This window comes from Saccopteryx bilineata, chromosome 2 (genome assembly GCF_036850765.1).
Source record: "Saccopteryx bilineata isolate mSacBil1 chromosome 2, mSacBil1_pri_phased_curated, whole genome shotgun sequence".
Classification (NCBI taxonomy): Eukaryota; Metazoa; Chordata; class Mammalia; order Chiroptera; family Emballonuridae; genus Saccopteryx; species Saccopteryx bilineata.
In genome coordinates, this window is record NC_089491.1 from 41,052,791 (window position 1) to 41,079,347 (window position 26,557).

The window sequence follows — 26,557 nt, forward strand, 5'->3', positions numbered from 1 at the left end:
CTCCAACCAACTGAGCTATCCAGCCAAGGCTATTCTACTTACTTATGCAATCATTAGTTGATTCTTCTACGTGCCCTGACTAGGAATCAAACCCACAACCTTGGTGTATCAGGACAACACTTTAACCAACTGGGCTATCAGGCCAGGACCCCTTAAAGTATTTTGTTTAGATCTGTCAAAAAAATCATCAGAATAAACTGATTAAAGCAAAGGAAAATAAGATACTTTGATGCCACCTGAAAGACAACTGCCATAATATACACATCTTTGACGTGAACATGATTCTTAGATATGGTGCAGTGCACAGGCCATACAACTGTATGTGGCAGCTCTGACCAAACAGGACACATTATCCTGCAAGTGTGAGAAGCAGAGATGGTTTGCACAGTAGACTACATAATGGATGAGAAGCTAGAAATCCCAGGTGCACGTGCAGGTCCCAGACCTGACAATTCACACACAGGACTGTGATATGGAATAAAACATGAACATGTGACAATAAGGTCACTTACTACGTCAATGATTTTTAAAACATCTTTGCCTCCAAAAGCCTTACTTTACATGCATTATCTCATTAAGCCTTCTAGTGCCAGTGACTGCAAGACCAGCATTGTCAGCCACTTGCAAGATAAAGAGTACGGTAAAGAGACACGTACATGGCGCTTCAGTGAGGATCAGGACTCGGGCCTCTTTCCATTTGTCTTTCTACTGGAACTCTGAGTTTGCATGTTTCTTATGAGAAGTAATTCATTGCTTGCATATTATGGCAACTATCTGGCAGATGTCAGCTAAGAGCAGGTTTTAACATTAGACCAAGCCACCAGCAAAAACAAATTTCTAGATGAAATTCTCTGCAGAAAGATTTTGGTCCTGAATCCTTGTTCTTTGGGCAGGCCAATGTTCCAGTGCAGCCTTTTATTATATCCCTCTGTCCCTAAGAAGGTAAGTGCCTTACCTTGTCTTTAACATCCAAAGAGCACTTGTTCTCATGGAGAAATTTCAAGGTATCTACGTGGCCATGTCGAGAGGCCCAGTAGATGGCATTGGATCCACCCTGCACAAAAACCAACGTGGAGTCACACTTCCAGAGAGCTGATGATACATCACTCAGACACACAGTTTCCCTTCCTACGTGATGGCAAACTCCGGAGAAGCGACTTCCATGAGAAATAACGCCCCCATTTTATTTTTTGTTTTTGCATAGGGACTGAGTTGATATAAGATGTTAACATTCCAGGGCGGGGGGGAAGGGGAGAAGGCAGCTCTGTGTACTATATCTGCAGATTTTTTGGTAAATTTTAAATTACTCAGAATTAAAAGTTGTTTTTCTTTTCTTAAAACCTTCATTTGAACATATATTCTCTGTTTAGAATTCCCTATACTATGAAGGGCCAGATTTAGTCCTTTTATAACTCTGTTGAAGGTCTAAGGAAGCTGATGACAGATCCATTGTAATGTCTCGTAGCAGTTAATCAATGTCTCTGCACTTTCAATGCGATTTATAGCTCAAAACATATCATTCCTCTCTGTGGCCCAATAAACAAACAGGCACATACATTTTCTGATGAGATTGATTAGACCATGGAAACTTTTCCAAATGTGACCTCTAACAATAACACTATTTAGTAACTGTGGTCAGTGAGGAGGAGAATCTGGGGCAGTGCACATGGAAAGGCTGCTATGCCAGTGGTCCCCAACCTTTTTTGGGCCACAGACCGGTTTAATGTCAGAAAATATTTTCACGGACCGGCCGTTAGGGTGGGATGTATAAATGTATTATGTGACCAAAACAAGCGTCAAGAGTGAGTCTTAGACAGATGTAACAGAGGGAACCTGGTCATTTTAAAAAAATAAAACATCGTTCAGACTTAAATATAAATAAAACGGAAATAATATGTTATTTATTCTTTCTCTGCAGACCAGTACCAAATGGCCCACGGACCAGCACCGGTCCGTGGCCCGGAGGTTGGGGACCACTGTGCTATGCGACAACTGGGCCCAGGGTAAGAGCAACATCTTCCTCGTTCTGTATAACATTTGTTACATTGGACCAGGTAATTTAAGCAGTTTATCTTCCTCTATAGGAAACTGAGGTAGAGCACACATGTTATTTTCTCTGTTACCTCTAGGGTTAGAGACATTTGGGAATACTTAAAAAATTAAGTTATTTGCAATAAAACAGAATTATAACCTTATCCTGGACATCGATTCTTGATCCTCTTTTAATGAGCAACTGTAGCATTTGAATATTTCCACAGCCAGCGGCAATAAGTAATGGAGGCGTCCCATGCTGAAATAAGCAAGAAAAAACATACTATTTTTCAAGTTTGGTAGGAAAGAAAAAGCCCAGACCATCCCTGCTGCCCCACACACCTTCCTGGGTCTCAACAGGCACAGAACAACTGCTGTGTAACAGGCATGGAATACAGAACAGCACCCCTCCTCGTCTGGATTCACAATCAAAGGTGACGTTCTCATTTGCAGGACCAGTAAATTGCATGATTAGAGGTGTAATTGATGCGTGTGAAATGGGCTTTCGTGAAGAAAGAGCCTGAATGCAAAAAGTCCTTATTTCTAAGTCACTTCATTCTTTGAACAGAAGTGAGTTTTTCCACAGTACTGAGTTTGCAACTAGAAGGGCGAATAAAGAAGCAGATGGGGTCTTTCCACCTTGGACTTGGAGGTGTACAGTCACCATGACCACTTCCCTCTACTAGCCCTGATAGAACAACATCAAACCTTGTTGGGTTGATTAACATCATAGTTGGTCAAAGAGCCCAGGAGGTGCTGCAGGCCCGGGACATTGTCATCATTGATGGCATGGATGATGGCTTTCATCACAAAGGAGTCTTCCTCATCCTTGAGAGAGACAGCAAAGAGATCGTTATCATACATCTTCATGATTAGCAGGATACTGAGACGAATGAGAACCTTAGGTCTGGGGTCTGGGGAGGAAGTCTTCCCAACTGTAGTTCTTATACGATCCTGGGTCTCTCTTCTACCTTAAACTTTTCTTGTAATAAATATTGTCGGGGACTGAAAAATCAACAGGGTTTTTAGAGTTATTTCTGGGGGACAGAGGTGTGGGGAACTGGCTGCTGCCCAACCCCCTACCTCGCTTGCAAAAAGCTAAGCCCTTCCCCACACCTCCATGTTAGCTGTGAGGCTTGTCCTTCCCCCCATGTTCCCCGGAAGGAAAGACTGGCTTCTTTGTGTATGGTAAGTATTGGTAGGGGTTTTTTTTTGCACTTGGTGGAATTCTTGAGTTGCCTAGGAAACTGTAATCAGAAAAGTCATTGATTTGCTAATGGACCACTTTGCCCTATAAATAAAGGAGGATGCGGTTTCTGGGCGCGGCCATGTTTTTCTCTGCTAGGAGGTATTTTCTGCTAGCAGTAATTGCAAAGCCCTCCCAAACCCATCTTTTATATTCTTTAATTCTTTCAGTCTATTTTCTTAATTCTGCACCGTTCCCGCTGGGGACCTGAAGATTATACTCGTCGCAGCTGGCGTACGACAAAATATAATTTCTCCCAATTGAATAATCATTCAGGATGATTTTAATGTATAATATTTAATCATTCTCATCATCTTACTTTTATATTTTCTTTAGTCCCACTGTCACCCTCACACAATTCCCAAATCCAGCCTTCCTCCTCTTCCTCTCCCTTCTTCTAACTTGCTTCTCTCCCACTTCTTTTTTCTTTTTAACATTTCCTATCTCTTTTTATTCTACAAGACTAGAGCTCTAGCCTCAGAGAAACTATTAACTTCAGGGGGAAAAAAGAGCTAGTGTCTGCTGATGTGTGATTCTGCCCTCGGAATCCCCGGGTCCCACTCAGGAAACACCGGCTATTCAGTTACAGGAGCAGCCTGGTTCCCACAGAATCACCCTTTCTGCCTTTCCTAGAGTCCCCTTTACCTCCCAGGTTAACAAAGCCCTCTTGTCTGATTGTCAGAGGAAAGTCTTATTGAACTCAACTACGTCTAGTCCTATCTGAAGAGTTAATCTGTGATTAGGTTTCAGTTTGGATTGAAGGAAAAAAATTATGAAGTTGTTCTCAAGGGCTTTGGACAATCAATACAATGACAACAAAGCAAATGGGTTTAGCATTCTGGTCTACCACAGACTACACCAGCAAACTCTATCACATTTTCCCTGACTTTCCCTGTGTGTGTGTGTGTGTGTGCACGTGTGTGTGGTCCAAGAGGGTGCGTGCGTGCGTGTGTGTGTGTGTGTGCGCGCGAGCGCGTGCATGCGTGTGTTGTGGTCCAAGAGGGTGTGTGTGTGTGTGTGTGTGTGTGTGATCCACGAGTCCTCTAGATCAGTGGCAATAGAAGGCTCTCATTTTATTTCATAAAAATTAAAACGAGCTCTTCCCTCTTTTACTGGCCAGCCTTTCTTTTATCAGGAGGTAGGTTGTAGTGTTAGAGGCTGTGGGGTGGGAGTAGTGCCTATCAAAACACAAAGGAAAAAGGATGAAAGAAGCAATAGAGTACTTCAAATCAGTCACCCAACTCCCTACCCTGAGAGGAGGAAGGACAGATCTGACAATGATATGACTTCAGTTTTTCTGAGTTGTTGAACAAACCAAACAACCTACGCCTGGCCTGTGGTGGCACAGTGGATAAACCATCGACCTGGAAATGCTGAGGTCGCCGGTTCAAAACCCTGGGCTTGCCTGGTCAAGGCACATATGGGAGTTGATGCTTCCAGCTCCTCCCCCCCTTCTCTCTCTCTGTTTCTCCTCTCTCTCTTTCCCTCTGTCTCTCCTCTCCTCTCTAAAATGAATAAATTAAAAAAAAACAAAAACCCAAACAACCTAGACATTTTAAGTACACAGTGCTAAGAAAGAACCTCACCAAGACAAACAATTTTGCTTACCAGAGTATCATCGCTTCTGGCAACACTCATGTTACTTCTGGACAAGAATGACCTGGATAATCTTTGGCACAGTGATATCAAGCGAACAGATTGCTAAAAAAGAAAAAGAAAAAGAGAAAAAAAAAGGATATATAAAGATAGGGGGAGAGAAGGAGAGAGAGGTTATGTAACAATGCTCAAATTAGTGCAAATGGCAGTCTTTGAGATGGCATTCACTGTTGACAGAATGTATCATTCTTCAGGGACAGGCAACCCCAGGAGTAGGTTGGATCATATTTGCTTAAAGAATAATTCTACAAGTCAAGACAACAGGATATAGAGAAAGTCTCCTTCTGAGTTTCATTATTAAACCACAGAACTAAATGTTCTACATTCTTTTCCCCTCAATCTTTTGTCCTTTACTCTTTGAGGAATTAGATCTATCCCTAGCAAAACCCTTGGATGTCCCCCCTCAGAGGAGCATGGGATGCAAGGGTCTTGCCCTGTGTCCTTGGTCCCAGGCAAGCTGGTCATGGTAGACAATGTGACTATCAAAACTCATACAATTGTTGGAATTGAACAGGAAATAGAATTAGTAAAAATCCCTCCATATCAAATAACCTTACTTTCCATTTTTTCCGGGCTGCGAACTTCTTGAATTTCTCCATGTTTACTGCTGATGCTTTTCTGCTTAGAGCTTGTTGGGTATCTTTAGGCTAAAATGAAAGTCCAAGAAAAAATTTAGAGCTCTTAAATTACAAAAATGTGTTACAAGACAAATTTTTGAAACCTCTTACTATTTGGGAAGCTTGCTTACACATTCACCTTCCTAGAGTAACAAGTTGAGATAACAGAAACAAGATCTAGGAACCCAGTCTACAGAGGTTAGCTCTTGTGGCTCGGGGTTTGCTAAGACTGGATCTTGGGGAAAAGCTGGAAAGTTGAGCTTGGGCTAAGGTGAATTACAACTTTCCATAAGAGAGTTTGGGAATGGCAAGATGCATTGTGAGGCCATATTATGAGGCATTTGAATCTGAATATCATCAAGTAATTTAGAGCTGGGAGGGACCTCAGAAGTCAGTGAATTCAGCCTGCCTGATAGCATTAGAATGCCTTCTGCTTCACCTTTTCAGGAAAGCATGTAGCTCTACTTCTAAAAGAAAGAGACATCATTGCCTTCTAGGGGGGCCCAGGCGACTGCTGGGACCCTGTACAGGCAAAGGGTTCTCCAGCTGCCTCAAACCTGCTTTGAAAATGCAAGTCACTCAAGTCACTGCATCAAAATCTGCATATCGGTCCCATGATTTTATTTTGTAACTGTCATGTTCCCCCACGATTAGCCCTTTCTGTTCTAGCCGAACAAACTTCAGGTCTTTTTTTTTTTTTTTTTTAAATTTCTTTGAACCCAGTTGATGCCAGGGAGCAAGCTTTCAAATGCTCTGGAGAATGAGAGCTTCAGTTTCTTTTACACATCTGAAATTAAGGTGGGAATGTAAGGAAGTGTATATGGTGATGGGCCAAAGCACGGTGGAGACTGGATTACCGGATAGTCATAAGATCATGTGCTTTCTTGAGGGTGGTTTCCCCTTATGTCAAAGGTGTGTTAACACAGATGCACAGAAACAATGGACAGGGCTTGCTTAAGGCAAGGAGAAACCTCTCACTAAAGAAGTTATATGCCTGGGGCATGACTACCCACACGATCTGCCCAGTTAGGACTTTATAATCAGATTACCCTGTGAGGTTCCTTTCCATGGGACCTCTTTCTTTCATCCACGGCAACTTCAGTTCTTTCAGCTAAATGCCAACAGGTGACAGGCAGGTAAGGCAACGGTGGGATACGCAAGGGAGGGGCCATATACCGGCACAAAGGCAGCTGGCTGTGCCAAGTCTCTGGACTCGTGGAACGAGTCTCAGTTTTGGTATATCTTCAAATTTGTCAAAAGAAGTTGAAGATCCAGATTTGATATGATATTTAAATGCTGAACATTAATTCAAAAGAATTAAAAAAATATTGTTTGGGCCAATATCCCACAGGTCAAACCAGATATGGCTGTTGAGTAGCCTGGACCTTCAGCTCCGTTTATAATCCTGCATTATGATAGCTCTCTCCTTCCCACCTCTGCTATGAGCATGCTCTCGTCTGCTGGTTGTGGTCAAACATGGCACCAACAGCAAACACAATACTCCAGAGGTGCCTGTGGTTAGAACCACAGTAACTAGGAATAGCCCAGAACAAATAAATTTCAGGATGCCCTTTAATACCCAGACCAATCACAATATGCAACTTAACTTACTTTGATCCAGGGATGCTGCAAACTATCTTGAATTGTCATTCTTTTCCTTTGTGGTGAGAGGGGAAAGAAAAAAAAATGCTGTGACCACAGAAGCAATCACTAAGGTTGTTCCCATGCCGGCCAGGCCTATAAAACAAATGTTCTAGAAATACAGTTTGGGGCCTGGTTTGTGGACAGAAGCTGAAAACAATGTCAGTCTTTGTATGATTATTTCACTGTGCCTGCAGGACCCACCAAGCAGGAACAAAGGACTTTGACTACATTTTCTGAGGTGTTTTACATGGCACACTTCCCAACCCCTCCCCGCCTTTTTTAAAGTGGGAGGAGGGGAGATAGAGAGACTCCCACATGTGCCCTGACCAGGATCTACCAGGCAACCTCCCTCTGAGGTTGATGCTCCAATCAACTGAGCTATCCCCAATGCCAGAGGCTGATGATGCTCTGACCAGCTGAGCCCCTGGCTGTGGAAGAAGAAGAGGGAGAGGAGGGGGAGGGAGAGGAAGAGAAGCAGATGGGCGCTTCTCCTATGTGCCCTGACCAAGGATTGAACCCAGAAATTCTGCACACCGGGCTGATGCTCTATCCACTGAGCAAACCAAGCAGGGCCAAGCATAGTTCTCTTTTCGAGAGCAAACAACCAGGGTCTCAGAAGCCTGGCCACCGTGCACAGGACACGGGCAAACCCTCGACTAGCTGAGGCCACTAGCTGAGTACCTTTCGGGAATAATGGACACTCACTTTGGATCCTTGACGAGCAGTCTTCTTATGAAATCTTTGGCTAGGGCACTGGTATTACTGAAATATTCTTCCTCAAATTCGTAGTTGACGGCAGATACATTTGCTAAAGTTTCTTGCTTAGTATCTCCAAGGAATGGCGAGGCCCCACTCAGGCTGTTAATAAAGTGGGGCACAGAACACATACAGTTACCTCTCAGGTTGTCATTTCGTCCCCATAATGTCTGATAAGGGAGGTGAGAAGATCATAATCTGATGCTCCCATTACATATTATGGGGCATTTAATTGCCACACACAAAAGCTTCAGCTTAATGCAAAGGATGCATTTAAAAAGTTAATTTGGTACAGCATCTAGTAGTTAAAATAAAACCTTTCCTATTTTCTCAGTGATGGACAGACATGCTTTCTTCCAGTGATTATGTTGCGGTTTCTGATGACTCATTTAGAATTAGGAGAAAAATGTTTAATTAGTATAAACTAAACGTGTTCTGGGGGTGTAAAATGAATGTTTACATAAAAAGTGTGCAGAAGATGAAGGGATCAACATGAGTGAATAATAAAACATGTGGTCTCAGAGAAAGAGGGAAAGATTATGAGTTGTGGATTCTAGTACTTACAGAATATAGGTGATCACCCCAATACTCCTAGACACAAAATAGAAACAAAAATAAGTGTTAGAAGAATAATAAATTAAATAAAATAGATGACAACATCGAGGGTGAGGCACTTACCACATATCTGCCTCAAGACCAAGAGGTTCATAGTTGACTATCTCAGGAGCTAAGAGAAAATAAATACACATTAGTTTTAGGAGAAAGCAAACCAACAGATATCATCTTTATGTATAAACCAGAAACATGCACCAGAGAAATAATGCTATAGCAAGAGAAATTTTGCCAACATAATGTTTATGAGAAATAAATAACCATAGAAGCAAAGAAACTTACCAACAAATTCTGGTGTCCCAAATATGTTTTTGAATTCATTTCCAAAGTCAATTTTATGGGCCAATCCAAAGTCAATGATCTTGATCCGCGGTTTGGGAACATTTCTATCCAAAAGCATTATGTTTTCAGGCTTAAAAAAGGAGAGAAATAGTAAAGCAATGTTCATAGAAGTGGTGTTCATCATAACCCAAAGATAGGAAAAAACCCCAATGTCCACCAACATAGGAATGGATAAAGAAAACGTGGCATACAATATAATATAATGAAATATTCTTCAGCCTAAGGAAGTAAATTCTGAAACATGTTACAGTATGGAAGACACTTAAAGATGTTATGTTAACTGAAATAAGCCAGACTAGGAAAGGATGAATATTGTATGATCCCACTTATATGAAGTACCTGGAATGGGCCAGTTCACAGAGACCAAAGAGAATGGCAGTTGCGAGAAGATGGGGGTGTTGGGGGGGATGAGGAGTTCCTGTTTAATGGACACATAGCTTCAGTGTGGGAAGCTCAGTAAGTTCTAGAAATGGATGGTGCTGGATGATTGCATAACAATGTGAATATACTGATGCGAGTGAACTGCACACTTAAAAATGGTTAGAATGTTAAATTGTATGTTATCTTTATTATACCTCAATAAAAAAATTAGCAGCTATGATATATTATGCTGGGGACAAGATGGCTGAATAGTTCTTCCTCTCCCCTGAAAATACCAACTGAAAAATAGGCTTAAAGAGCCTCTATGTAAGAGAATACCAAGGAAAATGTTTTGGTATAGGTTCTCCAGACCTGTGACAGGGATTTGGATACAAGTGGTTTATATGGGAGCCATTTGGTAGAGGAGTGGGGAGACAGGAAGTGGAAGGAAGCTGAAACAAGCTGTCTTATCCAGAGATGGGAGTGACTCGAGTTTAATCTCTTTGAGGAACTTGGGGACAAAGAGCAGCACTCAGAGTTTTCTAACTGAAGCAGGAGGGAGTTAGGGTGTTTATCGACTTCCCCCCACCCTCCATCGCTAAGAGGTGTTTCTGTGGGCATTTATTCTTTGGCACTTCCAGCTCCCAGGGCCAGAAGTCAGACGTTGGGCAGACAGCCATGGGTGTCTCCAATAGCAGTCTTTGGGGTTATGTATTAGTGATTGTTGGGGGGGATCCAGATGGAGTCTTAACAATTTTGCTACAATAAGTATGAAAAAACTCCTTCTTCTTCTAAAGTCCTATTCTAGCTCCAATGACCTGAATCATTTACATGGCAATCAATCACACGCTGCTTGGTGACAATCTTTTCACTGCCTTGGATTGTACTCTGAATCTTAACATTGTCACTTCCTGTTGCTTATGGGTGTCTACCTTCCCAAAGAGACCATAACTTCTGTGACAGTTGGAAGTATGACATTATTTCCCATAATGACCTGCCTGCAGCCAGGCATGACCCCACTTAGCCGGTTTCAGAGTTTGACTTGACTGATTGCAGGCCACAGGGTCAGACCCATAAGCCTTTGCATTAGGAGGATGTGTAGAGAGCAAGGCACCTTCTATCTCACATGCCCTGCAGCCACACGGGGAGGGGAACTGGAAAGCCAGTGGGCACCACAGGTTAAAAATGTCCCATCATCAATAGTAGCTCCCTTGCTTAAACACCTGGCTGGTAAGACCCCTGGTTCTTCCTCAGGGATTCTCAAATGTAATCATTAATTGTAAGATTCTAATCCAAAAAAATGTTAGGACTCTCTATAGGAGGCACGCATTATACACTTGCTGATTTACACTGGTAATTCCATTTGTTAAACCCAAAGGAATGACACTGCCTGCCTCAATGTTTCTTAGCAAACGAACAACCAATGCTGTGGATTCCATCAGCTTCTATCTGGTTGACACTCAGTCACGTACCTTAAGATCAAAGTGGGCAATCTGAAGAGAGTGCAGGTAGTAAACTCCATTAAGGATTTGTTTGAGAAATTCGGTTGCTTCCTCTTCAGTCAAAGATTCCTTTTCGGCTAAGAAGTCAAACAGCTCACCGCCTGCAACACTGGAAACCAGGAAGCGGAGGTTACTGCTGACCACTGTTTCATACCGATCCGTTCTCTCAGAGACTACTGGACACTCAAACTCCAGGCAAGAGAATAGCATGAGGATGTGCTAAGCATGGAATCAGAGCGCTCTGCGCTTCTCATCACTGGAAGAGAAAGCCGCATTCAGGTACCTTTGTGCTTGAAAGCACTTGGGTACGCTTTTCCTAATGGTGTTATGTTCACTAATGAGGGGAGGAAGCAGAGAGTGATGGGGGAAACAATGAATGTATCCTTAAAATGTTTTTTTTTAATTTATTCATTTTTTTTAGGAAGGGGGAGAAGAGAGAGAGAAAGAGAGAAAGAGAGAGAGAGAGGCAGGGGAGGAGTAGGAAGCTTCAACTCCCCTATGTGAGTTGACCAGGCAAGCCCAGGGTTTCAAACCGACAATGTATCCTTAAAATGTTTTAATTAAACATATTTGGAGGTGAAGTTTTAATTCACTAAGAAGCAAATGTACAACCTAATTTTGTAAAGAATTTATTAAAAACACATCTTCCTAGCTCAATCAGAGAGTACCTGGAAAATTCATATTCTGCATGCTAACCAAAATTTTAAAACCCCAAATCACAATATATGGCCTGACAAGAATTTTTTTTCTTTTGTATTTGTTTATATGCAAATCCCTATATATTTAGAAATATCATATTTACTAACGAATTTAACAAATACCCTAACCTATAAGAATAAACTTACACAAAGTTGAAATGCACACCATTGTTGGGGACTTATTGAGTCAGTGTCTCTGGCCAAACTGGACATTCCTGAAGGGCAGAGGCCAGCCCTAGTTGTCCCCTACCTCCCTGGAGAGTGCCAGCCACACAGCAGGAGCTCAAAACTTTTATATCAAGTGGATAAATGAACATACTCCCCTGATTCATGGCAAATAACAGGGAACTTTTAATAAGAGTTTTTATAAGTTAATGTTTATCATTTAACCATACATTCACAACATAACAATTAACTGCAATTATGCACATAACTGCTGTGTTCATTATCTTCCTTTTGGCAAGACAGCTCCATAAACATACCTACATCTACAACTGGTGCTTGTGAGTTTAAACAGTGATGACAAAAAAATAAAAATTAAGAAAAGCAGTTGTTTTTCTTAAGAAAAGTTTCAGGTTGCTCCCCTCCATCCTCCAAAGTCTGTGCCTTTCTTAGCCTGGGCCAGGGCCCGTGGGCTCAGAATTGCTTGGGGTATCTGAACAATGTAGAACCTGGCCTTCAGTTGCAAACTGCTGCCTGCGAATTTCTAAGAGTGGGGATCAGGGAGACCAAGAGCGAGGATCAGGAGGATGCGCAGCATTTTAAACAAGCACCCTGGATGGCCCTTAACTAAAAAAATCGAGGACCCTTTTTCAAAGTCTTAATTACCTGCCTCCATGGCAAGGCCTCTCTCTAATATTTAACTTGAGGATGTTTACCCAGAAGGTGAGGTGACTCCTCCACCCCTGGGACCCAAGCAGAGGGCCCTCTGCATTGTGTCACAGAGCCAGAGCCAGCCAGGAAGGCCAGTGACACTCCCCAGGTGGCGGCCTTCCTGTCCTGGCTCCTCAGCCCTGCGGCCTCCTCCTCCTCACGGGGCATGTGCTCAGCCCTGGCTCCCCCTCAACTCCGTGAACCCTCCACTTCTCACTTTTCTATGTTCGCATTCCTCTTAAAACCAACAAGAGCAGAGAGGGAATCCTTCAACTATAAGGAACAAAAAGGAGGAAAAACAGAACCGTCAACCAAGCAACGCTGAGAAAGAGGCTGCATGGTCAGTGTGCTTCTGCACTCGCTGGCGTTGGTAGCCACTACGCAGGGTGAGGCCACTGCTCAGGGTGACCACAGCATGGCGGCTGCACACGGTGGTCTGGCCCGGCACCTCTGGCTCAAATCTTAATTCTGTAGCCAGAAGGTTATGCCTTCTCTCTGAGCCTCATATTCTCACCAAACAGGAATAGGACCTATTAATTTCAGGGTTTTAAGGATTAAAGATAATAATACATATACACAAAGTAACTGGCAGGCGGTGTGGTGGGAGGGTGAGGCCCAGGAAGTAGAACTGGTCCCATTACAGAGAAAGGAACCCCTTTTCCTACAGAATGCCGTGCCCCTCCCCCAGGCAGGCTCCAGCCGGAAGGGAGGGTCCTGCTTCCACCCTCCCCCAACTCAAATCCACCGGAGTGGCCAGACTGCTGCACTGCTGGGCCAGGTTCTCCTGTGACTGGTGCCCAGCCCAGCTTCTCTCTCTGTGCCCCTCCAAGGGCTTCTGCACTCAACCCCCGCTCACCCAGGCTGCCAGCTGCGGTTTGGCTGCCTGGAGTTGGAGGAATCTTAGAGCTCCCAAATAGCTCTATGTACAGTGTTGAGGCCCAAGTCCTCTCAGGAACCCCTCTGCTGCCTGAGGCTAGGCCTCTGTTCCTCTCTTTTTTGACTGGGGTGGCCATGGCCTGCCTCCCAGTCAGTCTCCTTGTGCTGAGCAAGTCAACTCCAGCAGGGCTTGCTGACCACAGAAGTGAGAGCTGGAGCCAAGCCCGGAGCCCCGGGCGAGGGAGCCACCTGCAGAGGGGCAGCGCCAGATCAGGACCGACAGAGGCACGGCTCAGCCCGGAGTCCCGGGCGAGGGAGCCGCCTGCAGAGGGGCAGAGCCAGATCAGGACCGACGGAGGCACGGCTCAGCCCGGAGCCCCGGGCGAGGGAGCCGCCTGCAGAGGGGCAGCGCCAGATCAGGACCGACGGAGGCACGGCTCAGCCCGGAGCCCCGGGCGAGGGAGCCTCCTGCAGAGGGGCAGCGCCAGATCAGGACCGACGGAGGCACGGCTCAGCCCGGAGCCCCGGGCGAGGGAGCCGCCTGCAGAGGGGCAGCGCCAGATCAGGACCGACGGAGGCACGGCTCAGCCCGGAGCCCCGGGCGAGGGAGCCGCCTGCAGAGGGGCAGCGCCAGATCAGGACCGACGGAGGCACGGCTCAGCCCGGAGCCCCGGGCGAGGGAGACGCCTGCAGAGGGGCAGCGCCAGATCAGGACCGACGGAGGCACGGCTCAGCCCGGAGCCCCGGGCGAGGGAGCCGCCTGCAGAGGGGCAGCACTAGATCAGGACCGACGGAGGCACGGCTCAGCCCGGAGCCCCGGGCGAGGGAGACGCCTGCAGAGGGGCAGCGCCAGATCAGGACCGACGGAGGCACGGCTCAGCCCAGAGCCCCGGGCGAGGGAGCCGCCCGCAGAGGGGCAGCGCCAGATCAGGACCGACAGAGGCACGGCTCAGCCCGGAGCCCCGGGCGAGGGAGCCGCCCGCAGAGGGACAGCGCCAGATCAGGACCGACAGAGGCACGGCTCAGCTCCAGTGTCTCCCCCCCTGCTCGAGGTCCTGCTCCGGCCTCATGCTGTCCACGATGAGGCCCACACCATCTCTAGTCCAGGAGGCCAGATCATTCAGCTAGATATCAGGAGGGTTAGGGGAGCCCCCATCTCAGTGAGCCCAGGCCCACCACCGGTTTCCTGCTGCGCCCCAGCTCTGTGCACACAGGCATCCTCCTTCACACCGATACAGGGAGGCAGGTGTTTCAGCCATAAAATCTCTACGTCATTAATCCCAGTGGTTGAAAATAGGTGATTTCAGCTAAGGTTTGAGAGCATGACAAGCACCATTTGATAATTTATCCCCTGTTTAGCTGTACCCTTACCCCAAATCTGAGAAGGTAGAAAGTGACCTGAAGGTTCTTTTTCACATAGAAGCTCAGAACCAGAACTCAAATGCTTACAGTGTCATTGCTGCCGAGCCACGTAATGTTAACAAGGGGATCAGTCAAACGTTGGCACTTCGGTCTTCGTTCCACGTTTTACATTTTGTTTAAGAAGGAAGATTGATGGAGAGAGAGAGATGAGCAATCTGTTCAGCAAATTTAGAAAGTAAGTCTAACCTCCTGTAGTAGGTCTTTGAGTCAGTGTTTTAAATTACAGCATTATCATAGAAATTATGTGAAATGAATGCTAATAAGCAGTGGCTGTTTTTGCCAAGAGAACTGGAAAATATGAAGGTTCCCTCTCCTCCCGTCCCCTCCCCTCCCACCAGTGCCTCCCCTAAAAGCGATCCCTAACGGAATGTAATTAGGACACATTACAGCTTTAAAAACAAAGTGGGTTTCAGAGTGACATAACAAAATTACCACAGGATTCCAATTTCTAAAATAAAACAGTGTTTGGGGTTCCTACCGTATGGTAGGAATCGTGTCAGACATACCAGGACTTGATTATGGGCTGGGTCTGGTCATCACCTACAGGGCAGGAGCTTCTTGGCTACGAACTAACTATACTTGATGAGCCATTTCAAGGCAAACATGATGGGAGCCAACGGAGCAATTCAGGAAGCCAGGATGGCCTCCCAGGGCACATTCTCGCGAGGGTCCTGGCCTGCTAGGACACTGAGCCCTCGGAGGCAACACAGTAACTGGATTGGATGGGCTTCAGCACAGAGACACCCCCCCCCTCCCCAATGCTGGCTCTGGCCTCAGGTTGTGGGTGACTGAAGAGAAATTATGGAGGTCACATCACTCCTCTGGACCTCGACTTTGCTTTCTGTAAAATAAAAGAGTTGAACAACTGGGTCAAGTAACTTTCTAAATAACCTTAGTGTACGTAACAATAATTTGGGGAAATTTGGTAAAAATGTAGTTCCTTAGACTCTACTTACTGAGGTTTAATTCAGCAAGTGGGACCTCAGAATCTGCACTTTAACAAGTCACTCAGGGGAGCCTGTGGCTGTGAGAAGCTGATCTCTCAGGGGGGATCATTTAGGATCATACAGGGGTGGGGTGAAGGAGTTACGTAGAATGGGACACTTGAACTCATGTTAACATAATAAATTAAAGTTAATTAAAAAATTAAAAAATAAAATGAAAATAATTTAAATTATATATATAAAAAGATCATATAAGATCATATCAGGCCATGTGTGGATGTGGCAGATCTATTGCTATGCTTCCACCGAGTTGACCTTTTCCTCCTGATTGCAGAGCTCATCTGTACTTCACAGCTCCCTGGAGTCCAGGACTAGTTCTAGCCAGTGGAATGGGAACCGTAATGACGTGTGCCACTTTCAGGCTTGGCTCCGAAACACCCGCACGATCTCCCACTCTCTGCCCCTGAAACACCCGCACAATCTCCCACTCTCTCTCTCTGCCCCTGAAACACCCGCACAATCTCCCACTCTCTCTCTCTCTCTGCTCCTGAAACACCCGCACGATCTCCCACTCTCTCTCTCTCTGCTCCTGAAACACCCGCACAATCTCCCACTCTCTCTCTGCTCCTGAAACACCCGCACAATCTCCCACTCTCTCTCTCTCTGCTCCTGAAACACCCGCACAATCTCCCACTCTCTCTCTGCTCCTGAAACACCCGCACGATCTCCCACTCTTTCTCTCTCTGCTCCTGAAACACCCGCACAATCTCCCACTCTCTCTCTGCCCCTGAAACACCTGCACAATCTCCCACTATCTCTCTCTGCCCCTGAAACACCCGCACAATCTCCCACTCTCTCTCTCTGCCCCTGAAACACCCGCACAATCTCCCACTCTCTCTCTCTGCCCCTGAAACACCCGCACAATCTCCCACTCTCTCTCTCTCTGCTCCTGAAACACCCGCACAATCTCCCACTCTCTCTCTCTGCTCCTGAAACACCCGCATGATCTCCCACTCTCTCTTTCTGCCCCTGAAACTCCCGCACAATGTCCCGCTCTCTCTCTCTGCCCCTGAAACACCCGCACAATGTCCCACTCTCTCTCTTCTCTCTTTGGCCACCTGAACCCAGGTGACCCAGCAGAGGCCCTCAAGAAGGACCATGGAGCAGCACAGACATTTGGTTGAAGAATATGGATCCCTGAGTCACTGTTTGTGGGAGAGCCACTCAACCTGTACCATCCACATTGGACTTTGAGGAAGTGAGACATAAACTCTATTATGCTAAGCCACTGAGATTTTTGTGGTTGTGTTCCATTTGCTCTAAATACAAATGTATTTAATCAGAAGTGATAATATGCTACTTGTTAAAAATTAAAATTAAAAGAAAGCAACCAATGTAAACCACATAGTACATTAGTGTTCCAGTTTTCTATAACTGTTAATAGATTTAGTAGCTTTAAATGTGACAATTAAAAAAAAATTGCTTAAGGTTTCTATGGATCAGGAAGCCAGGGAGGGTTGGCTAGGCAGCTCTGGCTCAGCTTCTGTCATGGCTGAAGCTGAAACTTCAGGACTACTGGAGCATCTGGGAGCTGTCTGGACATCTCTTTCCGCGTAGGCTCATGTCTCCACGTGCTCTCCATTTGGGCTAGTTGAGCTTCCTCACTGCACTACAGACTCAAAACAAGTGGACCGCTTACATGGTAGTCCAAGGCTCCAGGCAAGTGTTCCAGCAAGCAGGGTAGAAGCTGCCTCAGAAGTCACACAGCATCCAAAGTGAGTCATAAACCCATCCAGATTCAAGGAAAGGGGATTTAGACTCCATCTCTTGATGGAGGAATTTCCAGAGTCTAGATAAACATGGAGGTCAAAAGATGCTGCAGCAGCCATCTTTGGAAAATACTTCATACTACCTATTACAGATGAACTAAAATTCTCTTCTTATTTTATTCTGAATGTATATTTTATCAGGGTTAGGTACAGGTAGCTAGATTAGTTTGCTAGAGCTGCACTAACAAACTGGATGGCTTACAGTGGTCGGCAAACTCATTAGTCAACAGAGCCAAATATCAACAGTACAACGATTGAAATTTCTCTTGAGAACCCAATTTTTTAAACTTAAACTATATAGGTAGGTACATTGTTATTAACTTAATGAGGGTACTACTAAGCTGGCCTTTGAGCCCACACTCAAAGGGCCAAAGTGCCGCATGTGGCTCGCGGTTTGCCAACCACTGACTTAAAACAACAGAAATTTATTGTCTCCCAGTACTGTAGGTTAGACGTCTGAACTCAAGGTGTGAGCAGGGCCATACTCGCTCTGAAACCTGGGGGTGGGGAATCTCCCTTTTCCCCCTGGCTGCATCGCTCCAATCCCCTGCCTTTATAGAGCGTCATCTCTGTGTCCCTTCACACCATCTTCCCTTTGCGCACGCCTGTGTCTCTGCCAATTTCTTCTTTTTATATGAACACCAGTCAGACTGGATTAGGACTTCACCCTGGTGGGCTTATTTTAACCTGATTACATCTAGTAAGACCCTACTTTCAAATAGGCCATCTTCTAATGTACTGGGGTTAGGGCTTCAACTTATCTTTCTATGGAGGGGCCACAACAACCCATACCAGGTAGTAACTGCTCACGGGCTACCAGCAAAATGTCACACAACATGGCCGAAGCGATACAGGAGAAAGAGAGGAAGCAAGGAAAAGGGGATATTAGCGTCCGCCAGTGGTCCTTGTCAGCCTTACTTTCGGGTTCTCCTGTGAAGGCAGGGTCCGGTCCTGCACTGTTTAAAAACTTAAATTCAGGTCAGAAGAGTGTGAGGAATGCATATCTGCTCCCATCCTGAAGTCATGTCTTCAAACCTTTGAGATGACTCGTTTCAACATAACTATCCCGGGGGCTGTGCTGTAAGGTGTCAGGGAGGGAAGGGCCCACAAAAACTCGGAACTCAGCTTCCTTGTCCTCACCCTATGTTGGCTCTTCTGTCTGGTTAATCTTGGGGACAACCTGAAGGGCTTGCACAGCCTCACCTCTCCCATGTTAATTTAAATTCCTTGGGGAAACTGAGGACTCTGTGAAATGGAAAACTGAAGACCAGAGTTCTAAAGGGAAAAATGAGGCCTAACACCCCTTGACCCCCACCCCACCCCACCCCAGTCGCATTTGTGAAACAGGTGTGACTTTAAAGTCCAAAGTAGTGTGTCCGTAGTCATGGTGCACTTTTGACCGGTCACAGGAAAGCAACAAAAGATGATAGAAATGTGAAATCTGCACCAAATGAAAGGAAAACTCTCCCAGTTTCATATCTATTCAGTGCAGTTCGATGTGGTCTCATGCACAGATTTTTTAGGGCTCCTTAGGTAGCTATCCTGTATAGCCTCTACAGACTCGTCACTGACTGATGGCCTACCAGAACGGGGTTTCTCCACCAAACTGCCGGTTTCCTTCAACTGCTTATCCCACCGAGTAATGTTATTCCTATGTGGTGGCGCTTCGTTATAAACGCACCGATATTCACATTGCATTTGGGTCGCGGATTTGAATTTAGCGAGCCACAGAACACATTGAACTCTCCTCTGTTCCATCCACATCTCGACCGGCATGGCTGTGGGCTGCTCCGCTGTATACACGGTGTTACGTCATCATCTGTACATGCGCGCATGCTGACACATCATCCTACAGAAACTGGGAGGGTTTTCCTTTTATTTGGTGCAGATTTCACATTTCTATCGTCTTTTGTTGCTTTCCTGTGACCGGTCAAAAGTGCATCATGACTTTACGGACACACTGTATACAGTGTTGTCCCCAAATTACATATACACACAAAAATATCAAAGGCACTCCTAACCTTTGAATCCAAAATGCAAGCTGTCTCTGAAAATACATCTTCTATCTGTTTCACCTAAAATTCAAGAAACAACTTAAAAGCAGTTCTGGGCATTCTCACAGAAAAGGAAGCTTGGTACTTAAAATTCCCAGGGGAAGTGACATTTCATTTTCAGTTTATCCAGGGAGGTTGTGCAAAAAGCCGGCAGGGGCCTCTGAAGGTTTCTGGAATGCAGCCCCTAAGGGAAGACTCTCTGTGCAAATGTTAAAAGACACCGGAAGCAAGCGTTCTGGGTTCCAGGCCGGGCTGTGACTCAGAGAGGGTAAGTTCCTCTCTGAGGCCCAGCTGCTCTGTCTACAGAATGGGGATATTAACACCTGCTGCTCGCTATTCCTACTGGGGTGTGGATGGGATAAGGATGTCAGCGTCTGGCACAGGATCAGGGCCTTCCCTGCGCTACGCCGCAGGCCGTGGGGTGAGGAAACCCTAGAAGCCACTCACTCTCCATCTTTACCTCTTGTCCAGATGCTCACTAATGGTGTGAGATTCTGAGTGGCTGTTATGCTGGCAATGGAACGAGGCCACGCATATAGGGTTCTCCTGAAATGAGTGGACATTCCTGGAGCCAAAAACCTGGAGAAGAGAACATCCCTCTTTGAATCTTTCCTTGAACCTGGGCAGGGAGAAGTCTAGATGAATGAGAGCAGCCAGGGTGGGTGGGAGAAAGGGCAATCCGAGGGGAGGCGGGCTGGGCTCAGAAGGAAGCTGGCACCCTCAACCCAACACCACCATTTAATGTGATTCTAGTTCCCTCCTATTACATAAAGATGAATTTAACGTATTTCTATTCAGTCTCAATTGTGTGACAGTAGGAAATGAAAGAAAAAGCAGTTTCTTGCTTAGGCAAGTGTAAAGGGACCACTGAGGCCTGTATGGAGGTGACAGAGGCGATTAGAGAGAGTCCTCAAGGCAAGTTCAATCTTATAGGCCGAAGACACTAGCACACCCAGACACTCCTTCCTCCCATGTGGCCCCCATAGGCCAACCTGGAAGATCTGGGCTTACCCGGGGTGATGGCACATTCCCTCACTCCATCCTATTTGGGAAGAACTGAACTTTAATTTGGTCTCTTATATACTCTCCTTAAGAAAAACAAAAGCGTCCATATATAAAACTGAAGTCCCTTCTGACTAACTTTCCTCCTCCCCAATCCTGGCCCTGTCTTTCCCTAGGTTCCCAAAATTATATCCTATCATGAATATGGCGCACAGCCTTTTAAATGTTGTCTGAATGTTCTGTGAACAACACAGCACCGAGTTACAGACATTTTAAGAACATAAACAGGCTCAGACTACATGTGCTGTTCTGCAACTTGCTCTCACCTCAGCAACATCCATCGGCAGAGAGCTTTGTGTCTACGCTGCGGCCTGATGTTCATTAGGAAGTCTAGATTAAGAGTTCACCTAGCCATTGATATGCATTCAATTTTTCATTATGACAAGCAATGAGGCAATTTTTGGTCTACCTGCTTCCTCTGAAGGTGATTTTTCTCAGTCCGAAATAGAATTTCTGGGTTGAAAGTTAATGCTGGTTTTGACATATTTAAGGAATGTACTGCATCACCAAAGCCCTTTGCTTGGTACTATTACTTTGGGCCAATGTGATGGGTAAAATAAGTGAGTCACTGTTTTATCCTCCATTCCCCTCTTGGTAAAAAGACTAATACTAATACTCTTTGATTGGTTTATCGGCCATTTGTATATGAGTGGGTATAAACGGTCTGCCCACACCCTCTGCCCATTCTTCTTGGACTGTCATTATTTTTAGATGTTCCCTACCTCCTCTTCATGCTAAGCCTTGATCGCTTCTATATTCCAAATGTTTTCTCTCAATCTGTCATTTGCCTTTTAACTTTGCTTACAGTTTTGTTTTGTTAAACAAAACTTCTAAACTTAGATGCAGCCAAACATCAATCTTCATAGAAATCAAGAATCTCTAAATCAAATTTGTGAGGACAATGAAATAGCAGGTGGGATCGAGCAGCTCTGTGACTCCTGGCGAGGTACTGGATCTGTCTGCACTTGTAGATACTAATGCTGGGTGCCTGTGAGCCCAGGGAAGCACAGGGAGTTTCCAAGGCTTTTCCAGCACTACTGTTCCTTCACAAACCCGGTGTATCTCTAGAATGGGAGCACCTGAGGGCAGCACTGCCGACTGGGGATGCCCTGGACCTACTGCAGAGCCAACTGCATGCATCTCTTCCCAACTCCACCGTTAGTGCTATCATGTCAGAACTGAAATCGGCCGTGGGTGGATTTGCATCTTAGAAATAGACAGCCTGACCAGGCAGTGGATAGAGCGTCGGACAGCAATGAGGAGGACCTAGGATCGAGACCCCGAGGTCACCAGCTTGAGTGCGGGCTCATCTGGCTCGAGCAAGGGGTTACTAATCAGGCATCCCCAAACTACGGCCTGCGGGCCGCATGCGGCCCCCTGAGGCCATTTATCCGGCTCCCTGCTGCACTTCTGGAAGGGGCACCTCTTTCATTGGTGGTCAGTGAGAGGAGCACGGTATGTGGCGGCCCTCCAACGGTCTGTGGGACAGTGAACTGGCCCCCTGTGTAAAAAGTTTGGGGACCCCTGGTGGTTTGCTGAAGGCCCACGGTCAAGGCATATATGAGAAAGCAATCAATGAACAACTAAGGTGTCACAACGAAAAACTTATGATTGATGCTTCTCATCTCTCTCCGTTCCTGTCTGTCTGTATCTATTTATCCCTCTCTCTGACTCTTTCTGTCCCTGTAAAAAAAAAAAAAAAAAAAAGAAAGAAAGAAATAGACAAACATTACAAATCAGGGCTTTTCTTGCCTGGAAAACCTGTTGTTACACATCGACCAGCACATCACTGACCTACAGAATCCCAGGCATAGCCATCTGCCTGCATCACCGTCAGCGGAGGGCCGCTGTCCCTACCCCTGGACAACTCCAGGTAGAAACTTCCTTCTTGTGCAGACCTGAAGCCTAGCTCTGTAACACAGGTCCCGAGTCTGCCTTCTAGAACAAACTTTTTCTGTAAGGGGGTTTGTGGACCCCCTAGTCTCTACTGCAAGTATTAGTCTCTGTTACACCTTCTGGCTTTTTGCTTCAGCCATGTAAAACTGTAGAACTGCTTTTCTCTCAAGGGCTGTGCATACACAGGCAGCAGACCCCGGCCCACTGGCTACAGTTTGCCCAGCCCTGCTTACAAACGGCACAGGCCACAGCACCCAAGGCCCCCTGTGACCCGCACAATCACCTTCTCCGTCTCTGCAAACGGTTCTCACATATTTCTGGGTCTTTCCTTCTCAAGCATAGGACTCTGTTGGGGTTGCTCTTTAAGTCAATCCCAAATACAGGGGAAGTGATTTAGAGATGTTTCTAGACTCTGCTCCCCTGGGCCTCTGTGGCTGTGGCAGTCATTGACATTACAGGTCTAGTTAAGGCAAGAGAGGATATGGAAACTGGGACTGACGTCATCAGGTGCTCTGGCCGACTCAGGGAGGCCCAGGATCTAGAAGCAGCAGAGCGCAGGGGACCCCTACGCACGTGCTAGACAGTCGCTTAGCTGATGGGACAGGGAACAGATGAGTCGGTGCAGCAGAGCCTGGCCTCATTGTAGATTCATGATCCAAACAAATGACTGCTTCCATTTTAAGTCACTAAGCTTTGAAGTCATTTGTTACACAGCAAAAGATAACCAGGACGGGGCTCAGAATCCTACCTCCTTGGGCTTTTGTGAAGATTAAGTGTCTATAATATGCTTACCTCAGTGCTTAGCACATAAAAAAAAGTCCTCAATGAATGGTAATTACTATTCAGAAAAAATGCAGCTTGCTTGAGTTCCCTTCCAGAGACAAGAGAAATATTTTATCTCATTATCTTAGGGCATCCGGTCCTCAGGCTGAGCTTTCTGGAGAGGCTGATGTTTTTCGTGGCTTATTTTATTTTTTAAAAATTTTTATTGAATTTTTGGGCTGACATTGGCTAATAAAATTATATAGTGGCTTCTTTATTAAATGACATAAAATGAAAAGCATTCAAGCACAGAGTACGGCATATAGTAGTTGCTTTAAAAATGCCAAAAATCATTCCACGTTGATGTCCAGAAACTTTCACAAAAGCTCTAACTGGTCTCACACCTGCACTGGAAAGCCATTCAGCACCCACCATGTAAACACTGCTCCGGACAGTCTGCCTGTCCCTTACACTCTCCAAGAATTAATCATTTTATCCCAGTTCCTTTGCACCTAAGTGGACATGGGGTCTCCATGATTCAAGGGGGATAGACTGCTATAACTAGCGAGAAAATGGCATAAATGGAGATTTGATTGATATGCTTTTAGGGATAGATGCTTTGTGCATGAGGGACCAAACCTGTTAGGTCTGCCAGCTATGACAAAAAGAGAAAGATTCCAGTCTTATAAAATGACCCACATTTGGAAACAAACTAGGATCCCCCAAAGGCCCTTTGCCTCAAAAATCTGGTCTTCTATTGTCACAAAGGACTGACTAATCTGTGAAACTAAACTATGGCCTCTGTGGGGAAAAAAAACCAACCAAAGACTTTAAAGCAATCACTGTCATTCACAATGAAACAGCAGAATCACCACTTTCTTTGAGTACCAAGATGATAACAGAACGCTGCACTGGTAAACAAAACGCATCATGATTTGGAAATACCAGCAGGCACGGCGTGACATAGGACCGGACCCTACCGCTCAGCTCTTGGGAACAAGGCAGTAGTTGTGGACAAAGCAGAATAAGCGAGTGTGCTGCAGTCCGAGTGGTCCCCTGATATGAATATCCAACCCCCTCACTGAATGACTGCATGTTCAGATTCAAAGCCAAATGACAGAGCTGCGGTTTGCTGAGGCAGATTTTCAAATAGGAGGCTGCAGTTCTCAGCTAGACATGGTACTTAAGAAAAACAAATCCCTTATTTCTCTTAATTGGAGAAGCTTTATGTGGAATATAATGAGGTACTTACGCAACAAGCCAACAATCCAAAAACAGTTTCATTTCTCTCTTCTTCTTTCAGGGAACAGAAACAATTTGCCCTCCACCACACTGACGACATCAAAATGATTGCAACCCTGGAAAATATGCTATTAGTTCAGAAACATGGCTGTTAGAGCCATGATCTCTGGAGAAGAAAACCTTGATGGGTTCTTTTTGCGTGATCAAGAATGCTGCTCAGGCAGTTGGGCGACATGTCACGCCTACAGGATGTCTTATGTAGGTGGTCATCACGCCTACAGTGGGTTAATATGAGCCACAGCTCCCCCCCCCCAACTCTGAGCACTTGCTAATTTTCTTTTATTTATTTATTTATTTATTTATTTATTGGTATTTTTCTTAAGCTGGAAACAGGGAGAGACAGTCAGACAGACTCCTGCATGTGCCCGACCGGGATCCACCCGGCACGCCCACCAGGGGCGACGCTCTGCCCACCAGGGGGCGATGCTCTGCCCCTCCGGGGCTTCGCTCTGCCACGACCAGAGCCACTCTAGTGCCTGGGGCAGAGGCCAAGGAGCCATCCCCAGCGCCCGGGCCATCTTTGCTCCAATGGAGCCTTGGCTGCGGGAGGGGAAGAGAGAGACAGAGAGGAAGGAGGGGTGGGGGTGGAGAAGCAAATGGGCGCTTCCCTATGTGCCCTGGCCGGGAATCGAACCCGGGTCCCCCGCACGCCAGGCCGACGCTCTACCGCTGAGCCAACCGGCCAGGGCCACTTGCTAATTTTCTGACTCGCCACTTGTACTTTTATTTCTGTATTAGATGGAGAGAGGGAACATAGGAAAGAGAAATGGATGGGGGAGGTAACATAACAACATTCCAATGAATAAAATCAGTTTAAAGCTTCCAGAAACAAGCTGACTAGGCAGTGGCTTAGTAGATAGAGCATTGGACTGGTACGCGGAGGACCCAGGTTCAAAACCCCGAGGTCGCCCTCTTGTGTGCAAGCTCATCTAATTTGAGCAAGGCTCACCAGCTTGAGCCCAAGGTTGCTGGCTTGAGCAAAGGGTCACTCGGTTTGCTGTAGCTCCCCAGTCAAGGCACATATGAGAAAGCAATCAATGAACAACTAAGGTGCCGCAACTAAGAATTGATGCTTCTCATCTCTCTCCCTTCCTGTCTGTCTGTCCCTATCTGTCCCTCTCTCTGTCTCTGTCACCAAAAAAAAAAAAAAAAAGAAGCTTCCAGAGACAAAAACAATGGAGTCCATCAATTCAGGAGGGAACATAGGAGAAAAGTGTAAGAGTGTAAGACAAAAAGGATGAACACCTTCGTAGAACAGTGGCTCAATGTGCTTCCCAAATAACTCTGTGAGACCCAAGGATGTCTTTAGAGAGAAGGGATAGGGTGCAAGAAAAGGTGTTGGCAGCTAAGCATAGATGTTTAGAGAACCTTGGGTTTCTGGATTAGAGTGATGAGAAGCCCTGGATCTGAAGCTCCCAGGCCTCGGTTCTAATGGGGGTGGTGGAGAAGAGAATAGAGAGGATGAGTCAAAAGTGTCCAGTCTTGGCCTTGGCCAAATAGCTCAGTTGGTTATGGCATCATCCCAATAAGTCAAGGTGGTAGGTTTGATCCATGGTCAGGGAACATACAAGAATCAACCAATGAATGCACGGATGAGTGGAACAACAAATTGATGTTTCACTCTCTCTCTCTCTATTTAATGTTTATTTTATTGATCTTAGAGAGATGAAGGGAGAGAGCCAGAAAGAGACAGGAACATCTATCTGTTCCTGTATGTGCCCTGACCGGGGATAAACTGGCAACTTCAGGACGATGCTCTAACCCCAACTGAGCTATTCAGCCAGGGCTTGCTCTCTCTCTTAAAAAAAATAGTATACTCCTGGAGAAATAATAAATTAATTCAGATGAGAAAAAAGCAGGTGCCAGTGTGCCAGAAAGGGAACCCAGGGCCAGGGTAGGCCCTCAGCTACCTTTGCTAGGAATGCTGGGTGGATTAACACCTGAAGTGCAAGGTGGGGCCCCATCAGCCTCAGCCAGCGTTCTGAGGGCTGCAGACAGTTGTGGGTCCTTCATATTAACAAAGGTTTGGAGTCTGAAGAATATTCAGGAAATGCCATATTGACTATGAGGATA

General features: G+C 45.9%; 1 protein-coding gene across 5 annotated transcripts in view; it reads right to left on the reverse strand.

Moving 5' to 3' along the window:
- The window catches only part of DAPK1 (death associated protein kinase 1), a 194,530-nt gene that overhangs the window by 51,692 nt on the left and 116,281 nt on the right, over positions 1-26,557 (reverse strand). For all 5 annotated transcript variants that reach the window (XM_066256949.1, XM_066256947.1, XM_066256945.1 and 2 more), the window contains exons 4-14: positions 10,737-10,875; positions 8,845-8,974; positions 8,629-8,677; positions 8,515-8,541; positions 7,900-8,052; positions 7,162-7,207; positions 5,491-5,580; positions 4,886-4,978; positions 2,740-2,859; positions 2,192-2,290; positions 956-1,054 (exon numbers count right to left, since the gene is read on the reverse strand). In XM_066256949.1, the coding sequence (XP_066113046.1) occupies positions 956-1,054; positions 2,192-2,290; positions 2,740-2,859; positions 4,886-4,978; positions 5,491-5,580; positions 7,162-7,207; positions 7,900-8,052; positions 8,515-8,541; positions 8,629-8,677; positions 8,845-8,974; positions 10,737-10,875 (1,045 nt within the window). The remainder of the gene's footprint in view (positions 1-955; positions 1,055-2,191; positions 2,291-2,739; positions 2,860-4,885; positions 4,979-5,490; positions 5,581-7,161; positions 7,208-7,899; positions 8,053-8,514; positions 8,542-8,628; positions 8,678-8,844; positions 8,975-10,736; positions 10,876-26,557) is intronic.